This window comes from Mastomys coucha, unplaced genomic scaffold (assembly GCF_008632895.1).
Source record: "Mastomys coucha isolate ucsf_1 unplaced genomic scaffold, UCSF_Mcou_1 pScaffold18, whole genome shotgun sequence".
Taxonomy (NCBI): Eukaryota; Metazoa; Chordata; class Mammalia; order Rodentia; family Muridae; genus Mastomys; species Mastomys coucha.
This window is the reverse complement of record NW_022196900.1, coordinates 108,466,856-108,477,491: the sequence shown is the minus strand read 5'-3', so window position 1 is coordinate 108,477,491 and position 10,636 is coordinate 108,466,856. Positions and strand designations below refer to the sequence as shown.

The window sequence follows — 10,636 nt, the reverse complement described above, 5'->3', positions numbered from 1 at the left end:
CCACCCCCCCACTCCACCCCACCCCGCTGAGGTGTGAGTGCCTGCTGCCTGGGCTTTGTGTTCTCCTTGTCTAACTTGTTGCTATTTCCTTTTTGTTTAGTTTTGTTGTTGTTGTTGTTGTTGTTTATTTCTTGTTCTATGTTGTTTTGTGGTTCATGAGTATTTGTTTGTTATTTATTTATTAGTAGGAAAACTATTAAGGCTGATGGCCTCCAGAGAGCTTCGCCAAGCATTTGTAGTGGCAATGAAAGCTGTCCCTGCTGTCCCACTTGGCACCGTGTGAGACGGCAAACATGGCAGTGATTCTTTCCCTTCCTGTTTGTAGGCGCTGGGTGAACTCTGTGAAACCAAGTTCGGGAAGACACACCCTATGTGCAATTTGGTAAGTTTCTGCCTGGTGAGTGTGTTGCTGACCTCTGAGAGGCAGAGGCTGGTTTGAAAGCAGTGTCAGCTAAAGACTTCTTGAAAGGCATTTGGATGTGGCGGGACTACCCTCTCTTTTGTTGCTATTCTATAGTATATTCTACGAGGAAGTCTGGTTTTTCTGGCTTTTCTGGCGAGGGTAAATGCTCTACAACTAGAAGAGCGGGTGCTGTGGGACATTTGAACAGCCTTTGAGTAGCATCAGAATGGGTCTTTTAGATGTTGATGAGGTAATGGTTTGAGGGTCCTCGTCCTTGGTAGTGTACCCTCTGCTCTAGTACCGGTATAGTAGGGTGACCTTGCTGAGGTAACAGATGCCCCCTCCCACTCTTGTCCTGACTCAGATGCAGTAGGCTACCTAGACAACACTTGAGAGTAGGTGGACCTGAGGGAAGGAGGGGCTTGGTGGGAGGGAGACAGTGTTAGCATAGGACAGTGCAATAAAAATACATCAGACCACACACACACATACACACACACACACACACACACACGCACAATGATAGGATAGGACAGTGCAATAGAAATATGTCAGACCACCCCCCACCCCACACACACACACTGATAGGATAGGACAGTGCAATAGAAATACATCAGACCACACACACACACACATTTTGAAAGAATAAATAAAAGTTTAAATGTCCATCTTATAAACTAGGGAAGTTGGAGAGCACCCTCTATCTGAGATCAGAAATATTACAAAGGAACGCCCTGCTTGTGCCTTGTGTTTGCGAGTGCTGGGTGGCTAGACCCACCTTTGTAGCTCATTGCTGTGCTCTCTGAGCACCTCTGTGCCAGCTGCCTCAGCAGCTTACTGGGCCCCTCTGTGCTGCGTCTAGGTCGCCTCTCTACCCCTGTGGTTGCCGAAGTCCTTAAGCCCTGGCTCTGGGCGGGAGCTGCAGAGGCTCTCCTACTTAGGGGCCTTCTTGAGCTTCTCAGTCTTCGCAGAGGACGACGTGAGTACTCCCTGGGCAGCACTCAGCCCGCTCCCGTGCCCACCGTGCTCTTTCTGATTGCGTGCATCCCCTTCTCTTCCAGGCAAAGGTGGTTGAGAAATACTTCTCAGGGCCCGCCATTACCCTGGAGAACACCCGCGTGGTCAGCCAGTCACTACAGCATTACCTGGAGCTGGGACGGGTAGGTGTTTGGAGGAGACAGAAAGCCTCCCTAGGGAAGAAGGGCCTGTCCCATATGTCTAGTGCTCCCCGGTCACTTGAGTCATAGAAGTCAGTTTACAAACAAGGCACTCCGTGTCAACCCCAACCCGGATGCCTTTTGCACTTGTTGCTGTTGCTGGGCAGACATGAAGCACAAGTCTAGCATGTCAGGCACACCAGTTGAGGTTCTCCCCGTGACTGAAACCTAGCTGCGCCACTTCTCTGGGAGTATCTTGCCCAAGTGAAGGAAACTATGTATGCTCTGTGGGGTATGCCGTCCAACATGATTCTTTTAACTGTGATTTCCCACGTAACTAAACAGTGGCTCTTCCCGTCCCGAAACAGTGAAGGGACAGCCTTTGTAGAGGAACAGAGCAGACCTTGGCTGGGGCCAGCGTGCCTGCGGGCCAGGCTCTCTCCAGCTTACTGTGTCTTCTGTTGTAAATTGTAAAAGTACAGGCCTTGCTAATCTAGGCCATACTGTCATTCGAGGGAAGAGTCAAAGGTTGTTTACAACACTGACTACTCTTCAACATCCTTCCTATTGCAAGCTGCTCCTCACACACACACACACACACACACTTTGTTAACTGTACTTGGGTTCCCTACAAGGAGTGGACATGGGAAGGGAAGATGGGGAGTGGGGGGGTTTTCTTAAAGTAAAAAAGAAATCAATTGTTTTTCCATTTTGAAAATAATTTAGCAAGAGCTTTTCAAGATTCTACATAGTATTTTGTTAAACGGCGAAACTCGTGAAGCGGCTCTCAGTTACATGGCGGCTGTCGTCAATGCCAATATGAAGAAAGCCCAGATGCAGGTAGGGTCCCCAGGTGCTTTTAGTTACTCATTAAACCTGTTTCTCCAGTACAGATGTGACTTAGCACCTCCCAGGCTGCGTTCTGAGGGGGTCAGGAAGGCAGCACGAACACGCCGGGCAGGCATCCTACTTCTTCCGTGCAACCGGAGGTCGTGGACTGGAGTGCAGTCACAGCATCCAGGCAGTAGCAGTTGATGCTGGAAGTGTGAAGGATTCAGGAGTGCTTGTAGAGTGCCAGAACGACAGCACAGGGGTGGACGTTGCTCAGGCAGCAGATCAGCCTTGTGTTACAGCTTGGACTGAAGAGCCGCACCTTACAAAGCTGAGAACAGACCCCTCTTAAGAGATCGTGTGTTAGGTTAGAAATGAGCCAACTTTACTGCATGCCCAGAACACAGGCCTTTGTGACTCAGGGGACATGGGCAGCTAACAAAACAAACCATGCTCTTGAGACTGGCCAGGGTTTACCAGTGAGGACTGTAGTAAACTCCACAGAAGGGGACACTCGAAATGACAGGGAGTGAGCTGGAGGCAGACCGGAGGAAGCACCAAGAAATCATGAGGACTCCAGTGTTCATGGTAACAGTGGGAAATTAAAATTGTAGACTGTTTATAATAATAAGGTCTTAGAAGCAAAAGAATAAAAGTATAGAATTATACTATACTATGTAGTATAGAATTGCAAAATCCCAGTGTCTTTAGATGCTCATTAGTAGTCTGGTATGTCACCTGTTGACATTGTCACATGGTGGTGTCACCCATTACTCAGCAGCCAAGAACTATGCAGTGAGAAGAGGTCACAGGCAGAGGTCTCGTCATGGTCTGTGTAAGTCTGCAGGTTTGTATTGGGCCATATGTGGTCTATAATTTGGCCATACCTGATAGGTACTTCTCTGTGCCTCAGTTTCTTCATTTGCTAAGTGAGGTTAAGAGTGGCAGTTAACCTTGAGCCTTTTACATGTAAACCATTGGAATAGTCCTGAGTGTGGAGTGGTCCCCGAACCTGTGTTCTTCACACAGACTGTGCTCGCTGTTTAAGATGGGAAAGCTATCCATGGGCAAAGTGCAGCTCATTGTTCTTGAGAAATAAAGAAGGAGGAGGAAGCTACAGCTACTGTAGTTTTACTTAGTGATGTTGATTCTGTGGTCTCCAGTTCTTCTCTAAAATGTGAATTGTATTGTATGGACTCGGGGTTATTGCTGAGGTCAGTGAGTCTGATGATGGATACATGGAAACTTGCTGGGCTAGCACCTACTAGCTGATTGACAGTGATCAATCACCACATGTCTTGTCACTGGCTTTCAGTTCTAGTTACATTTGAATGTGCTTTCATAGAAAGTTGGGCTGACTTTGTGAAATGTGTGCCTACAATTGTTTCAATTGCTTTGCGGCTTATGTCACAGGCAGATGATCGGTTGGTGTCTACAGACGGGTTTATGCTGAATCTCCTTTGGGTCCTGCAGCAGCTAAGTACAAAGATCAAGTTAGAAACAGTCGACCCCACTTACATATTCCACCCAAGATGTCGGATCTCCCTCCCAAATGATGAGACACGGATAAATGCAACGATGGAGGATGTGAATGAGTGGCTGACGGAGCTCTGTGAGTGACGTGGTCCTGGCTAGGTGCCCTCTCTCATCCGAGTAGCTCTGAGAGATAGAGATACATAGTGAAAATTACCATAGTAAAAATTCATCCTCGAATTACTCAACACAGATTCATAGAAGAGATGGGTGTGAAAGGGAAGAAAGAAATAATAACAGCAACTTTTTTAAAAAAAGATTTATTTATTTTATGTATATGAGTGCCCAATTTGCATGTACAACTTCATGCCAGAAGAGGGCTTCGGATCCCATTACAGATGGTTGTGAGCCACCATGTGGGTGCTTGGAGTTGAACTCAGGACCTCTGGAAGAGCAGCCAGTGCTCTTAACCACTGAGCCATCTCTCCAGCCCAATAACAACAACTTTATATTCTATAGATTTTGTGTCATATTTTGACAGTTGAAACTATGACTATTCTAAGGTGTGATAACACTAATCTTGCTTATGTGTGGAATAGAATGAATTCCTACTTCCCTGAAAATGGAAATGCCATGATCAAATGTACACCACTAGAAAAGTAATTACTTGATGCTCAGCCTTCTTAGTGCATGCCGATAGCACCAGCACTCAGGAGAACGAGATAGAAGAATCGTGAGTTCAAGGTCAGCCTGGGCTACCTAGCAAGACCCTGCCTTCCAAGATCAAGAAGAGAAAGAAGTAGATGCTTTTTAATGATTGATTTCATCACTCTAAAGTAAAATTTGGCAATACTTGAATAGAAGTTGTAATACTGTTGCAGAGATGAAGGAGGCACAAGGAGGGCAGTGACTAGGGCGGCAGGGACCCAGGCAGTCAGTAGCTTAGGAGTTGAGGACTCCTTCTCTGTGTTGCTTAGGCTAGCCTCAAGTTCCTAGACTCAGGCAGTCCTCCTGCCTTAACTCCTAAGCAGCTCGTGTGCTCTCTGTCGTACAGGACAAACAGCCTCATGTTCATCAGCACGTCAGGATAGCCATAGTCAGCCACAGCTCGGGTGTATGTCATAGACGCTCATGGGATTATCTGAATGTTCTAACACACAGAAAGAATAAGTGCTTGAATGGTCTGACCACCACACTTGTACACAAGTGTGAAGTGTGAACTCTACCCTGTGAGCCCAGTTATATGCTGATTAAAAACCGCTATATAATGGTACCCTCTCCATGGTCTAGTTTCTGCCTCTCCTCAAGACATTGATGGCTTCATACATAGTTCTTCTAGAAGGTAAAATCCACAAGCATGTAGGAAAACAGCCGTAGCTTATTAATATGGCCTATTTTCAGATTGAACTAATATGTTCAGCTTGGGAAATGAAGATGGTTTTATTGAGTATATCAGGAAGGCACATTATAAAAGATTGATTTATGCCAACATTTAATCAGATAAAAGGATATAGGGCATTAACTAAAGCATGAGGAATTTATTTCTATTGCAATATCACATAAGTTAATAATTTAAAAACTGTTACTGGAGTCTGGGCTTAGTGGTATATGCTTTAATTCCAGCACTGAGAAGCAGAGGCAGGCACATCTCTCTGAGTTCAGACAGCCAGAGGTTCATAGAGAAGATCTTTTCTCAAAACAACACAAAGTAAAATTTCCTGGGCTGGAGAGATGGCTCTCTGGGTCAGTAAAGCTCTGTGAGGCAAGCATAAGGACCCGGGCTCAGCTTCCTCAGACCCTCATGAAAGCTGCATACGGCAGTCCACATCTGTCACCCTAACACTGGGGAAAGGACACAGGACGACCTTTGTGTCATCCCCGGTCTAGACTTAGAGCTTGTGATGTCTGTATTCAGTGAGATACCCAGTCTCAAAACTGAAGTGTGTAAAGGAACAGGCTCCAGCCTCATATATGCAAAGCCAGACACGCACACAAACAGCACATGCACACTGTAGCCTCACACACAGACACACACACGCACAGCCTGTCCTCACACATGCACACTATAGCCTCACACACAGACACACACACGCACAGCCTGTCCTCACACATGCACACCATATCCTCGCACATGCACAACATGTCCTCACACATGCATGTGTCCTCACACATAGACACACACGCACATGCACACGCACAGTGTGTCCTCACACATGCACACTATATCCTCACACACGGACACACACCATGTCATCACACGCACACACATGCACACCATGTCCTCACACAGACACATGCACACAGAAATATTCTTAACCTATTTTCCTTCAGAATTGAACTTTTTTGTTAAGACTTGTAATTGATTTCACCGAAGGATTCATGTTTGTTTGTTTTTTCTTTTAGATGGCGATCAGCCTCCATTTTCTGAGCCAAAATTCCCTACGGAATGTTTCTTTCTCACCCTGCACGCTCACCACCTCTCTATTCTGCCTAGTTGTCGTCGGTACATTCGCCGACTCCGAGCCATCCGTGAGCTCAATAGGTATGTGCCATGCTCTCTGTCCTGTCTCGCTGTTACTGCAGCCTATAGGCACAAGGAGTTGGCTGTGGTCGGTATGCCTGAGAGTCGGTGGTATGCATTGCGGGGTGCTGTCTGCCTCTGCCACTGTGTCAGTGCCTCTCATTTGTCCAGTGTTTTCTGAGTGATCTTGTGATCCAGGCCTGGATCTCTGAGCCTTTGGTGTTCCTTTCTGTATGTGGTTGCTAAAGTCTGTTTCGACTAATGTGAGAATGACCAGGAGTCACTGTGAAGTGCCTTTTAAGTGTAGCCAGCTCGCTCTGGACTGTCAAACCCTGTTTTCCTGTGATAATCAAGACAAACGAGTATTTGGCCTTGGGCCTGTTGTTTGTGTCTGAGGCGCCCAAAGGCTGTCTTGTAGCCTCACTTGTCCACCATCAAATCATAAGTGCCATTGCTGTTTCTAACCTGAGCATCTCTGGCTGGCCAGGTTCTCCGAGCAAACAAACATTTCAGCACATGGAAACAGACGTTTGCTGGACAGGCCATTCAAATCCACTTCCATGTGGTCTACCTTGGCTGCCAGAAAAACTGTCATATTAAATATCTATAACTGTGCATTCCTCAGATCCTGTGCACTAACATGGACTCCGTAGATCCTTTTGTTTGTTTGTTTGTTTGTTTTCAGAACAGCTTTCTCTGTGTAGCTTTGACCATCCTGGAACTCACTCTGTAGACCAGGCTAGCCTAGAACTCACGGAGCTCTGTCTGCCTCCTGAGTGCTGGCATTAAAGGCATGGGCCACCACTTGGCAACTCTGTAGATTGTTTTAAGGTTTGGTTTCCATGTATGATTGTGTCACATCCATTCTTTTTTATACTCTTATGTTTTAATTTATTGGCTATAAATTTTTGAAGCAATTTGTTAGATTCTTTTTTTATTTTAAAAAATTGTATTAGATACATGTTTTTTCTTCATGTGTGTCTATGCACCATGTGTGTGCAGTGCCCATGGAGATAAGAAGGAGACATCAGACCTGGAACTAGAATTCCGGATGAATGTTGCTCCCTATAGGTACTGGGAAATTTACCAAAGCCCTTGGCAAGAGCAACAGTGTTCTTAACCCTTGAGCCACCCACCTCTCCTGCCCCAGGATTTTGGGCTTATTTTGTTTGCTTGGTTTTTTTTTTTTTTTTTTTAATTTATTTTAATTATGTGTATGAGTGTTTTACCTACATGTATGTTTGAGCACCATGTGCTTAGTACCCTCAGAAGCCAAAAGAGGCCATTGGACTTACAGACACTTGTGAGCCACCATGTTAATGCTCAAAATGGAACACTGATCCTCTCCAAGAGAATAGTGCTCCTAACTGCTGAGCCCTAACCTGCTGTGAGTTTTAATACAGTGCTAAATAGACATGAGACCATTAACTACTTAAAGCCAAGACCATTAACCACTTAAAGCCATGAATGCTATAAAACTTGTTATTTACACTATGTCTTCTCATGAATACATACTTATGGTAAGATTTGATAAATTAAGTGCACTAATGGATTAACAACAAATAACAAAATAGACAATTATAATATAATTAAAACCAGAGATCCACCTGTTTGGATTAGAGGCATGACCTCAATGCCTGGCCTATATCCTCTTGTTTTTAAAATACCTAAGTGTGAGGCCAGGCACTGGTGGCGCTCAATATTAATACTGGTGCTTAGGAGACAGGGGCAGGGGGATCTCTGAGTTCAAGGACTGCCTGGTCTATAAAGTGAGTTTCAGGACAACAAAGGCTATAAAGAGAAACTCTGCCTTGCAAAACAAACAAACATACATACATACCTACAAACATGCAAAGAACTTAAGTGTGAGAGAGTCTGAGATAAGATGCACCTTGTTGTTTTCTTTCATTTGATCTTTAGGATGTTTTGTTTGTTAATTTCAGAACCGTCGAAGATTTGAAAAATAATGAAAGCCAATGGAAAGATTCCCCACTGGCCACCAGACACCGTGAAATGTTGAAGCGCTGTAAAACTCAGCTTAAGGTTTGTGCAGCTGATTGACATAATTATGGCCTGGGTTCATAATAGTAAACTCCTCACCAGAGTAAGTGCCCAGAGCGAGCGCTCAGATGTCCGTGTTATTTCTTGTTGTACTTTTTTCTTAAGGTAGCACAGGACTATTTAAAACTTATTGGTACGTTGCATATTTCTGTATCTCAGTATTTAGATCTCAGCAGGGAATATGTATATGTATATGTATATGCAATGAACCATTAGTAAGTGCTCTCAACCGCAGTGTAACCTCCCCACCCCATCCCTGCCACACTCATGCTCCAGGACACACATCTACATGTTGTCACTGCAGTTGACACAGCACATCGTGGTTGTAGAAAGATCCCCTTCACCTATCCCCTTGTTCTTTATGTCTAATTGAAAATGATCTGAGCCAGAAAGTGGTGGCTCATGCCTTTAATCCCAACACTTGGAGGTAGAGGCAGACAGATTTCTGAGTTCGAGGCCAGCCTGGTCTACAGAGTGAGTTCCAGAACAGCCAGGCTACACAGAGAAACCATGTCTCGAAAAGCCTTCCCCCCCCCCAAAAAAAAAGAAGAAAAGAAAAGAAAAAAAGAAAGGAAGGAAGAAAATGATCTGTTCTCATAGAACCTAACTACAGACGGAAACATCCCTGCTGGTCAAACTCAGCTAAACACATGTCTATGTCTATGTCTGTGTTCAGAGTATAAAGCTGAATGTTAGCTGCTCGTGGGTTCTTGTGGGATCATAGCAAAGAGTGCCTCTGATTCCCATGGCAAGCTGAGGTTCTAGGTCTCTGTCTGCTAATAATGCAGAGTGCTTCTGAGATACAAAATGGAGCTGGGCATAGCGGCTCATACCTGTAAGCCCAACGCTAACCCAGGCCAAGATGGAGCGTGGCTATGTTTGAAGGCTTTTAACTGAGCGACAGGTTGCAGAGTAGCCAGAGCTCCTTTCAGATCTGCAGCCTCCTTTATCCTCTAGCTGTGACTCAAGGGGTCTGTAATAAGCTCCACATCCACTCTCACGATGTGGCTGGCCTCTGTGTGTCTCCTCTGCAGGGCCGCTGAGGTGTTGCACCCTCGAGAGCAGCACAGAAGTAGTGCTGAAATTCAGATACAACTTGTCTGGCTTTTTTCCACTAACTGTCCAAGTTCCTGAGCAATGGTGTCAGTTACTGACCTCCAGCACTCACTGCTGGCCTCTGCTCAGTGGTTTGCATGGCATGTCTCCCTGTTGTCTTTATTCCGAAAACAGAAAGATCTTGGCACAACCACCAGTGTCCCAAGGCTGGTCAGAGATACTAGAACGTAGACTTCTCATCTCCTGGCCCCTCCCTGCCTACTCACGCTGAGTGAGGGGCCTTGGCCTCCCTGCCTACTCACGCCGAGTGAGGGGCCTTGGCACTGGACTGATCTGTGGGTGGGGCACATCTCCTTCTACAGAAACTGGTACGGTGCAAGGCCTGTGCTGACGCTGGCTTACTTGACGAGAGCTTCCTAAGAAGATGTCTGAATTTTTATGGCCTTCTCATTCAGCTGATGCTGCGCATCCTGGACCCTGCATATCCTGAGTAAGTGTGCTGCTTCTCTGCCTCAGCTTCCCTGGGGCTGCTGGGCTGTCTTCATTGTTCTTCAGTCATAACTAAATTCAGATCCTTACCCTCTTGAGGATTGTGTTTCTACTATCAGATTGTAGTTATACATAAATACATATGAAGCTGTATTAATATTTCCCCATATGTTTTTAATGGCTGTCAGTTTTACAACTTTGCTATAACATTAGGTGGCTAGGAAAGGAAGTTTATAAATCAGAGATAACAGGCTCCTGAGCCTCCTAAGGACCACGGCTAGGAGAACCGAGGACATTGACAGTCACTGCTGTTGTCTAACTCAGGACTCTTACGTTCATTGTGAACCTCCTAGGCCACAGGTATTGTTGAGGTTGGCCATGTTCCTAAAAGACTGGGAAAGCTTATATAAAATATATGTTGCCTTTGTCCACTCAGTATGAGTTGCTTGAAATGACCAAATACGACCTTTGGGTTTCTTCCCATTTTAACTATTGCCTCGAATCTAGCAAGAAATCAAGATGAGGCAGACACTTTAGCAAAGCACGCCCACGTCCCCTCATCCCTTCTGCACACCTGAAGGTCACAGGTGTTTGCACAGGTGTGTTACACAGGAAGGGCTGCTCACGCCCACGTCCCCTCATCCC

At 45.6% G+C, this 10,636-nt stretch overlaps 1 protein-coding gene across 2 annotated transcripts in view; it reads left to right on the top strand.

The window, feature by feature from the left end:
- Positions 1–10,636, top strand: part of Ube4b (ubiquitination factor E4B) — a 105,821-nt gene that overhangs the window by 67,646 nt on the left and 27,539 nt on the right. For both annotated transcript variants that reach the window (XM_031379497.1, XM_031379496.1), the window contains 8 exons: positions 326–382; positions 1,266–1,382; positions 1,465–1,563; positions 2,287–2,400; positions 3,805–4,003; positions 6,268–6,406; positions 8,329–8,428; positions 9,865–9,992. In XM_031379497.1, coding sequence (XP_031235357.1) covers positions 326–382; positions 1,266–1,382; positions 1,465–1,563; positions 2,287–2,400; positions 3,805–4,003; positions 6,268–6,406; positions 8,329–8,428; positions 9,865–9,992 — 953 coding nt within the window. The remainder of the gene's footprint in view (positions 1–325; positions 383–1,265; positions 1,383–1,464; positions 1,564–2,286; positions 2,401–3,804; positions 4,004–6,267; positions 6,407–8,328; positions 8,429–9,864; positions 9,993–10,636) is intronic.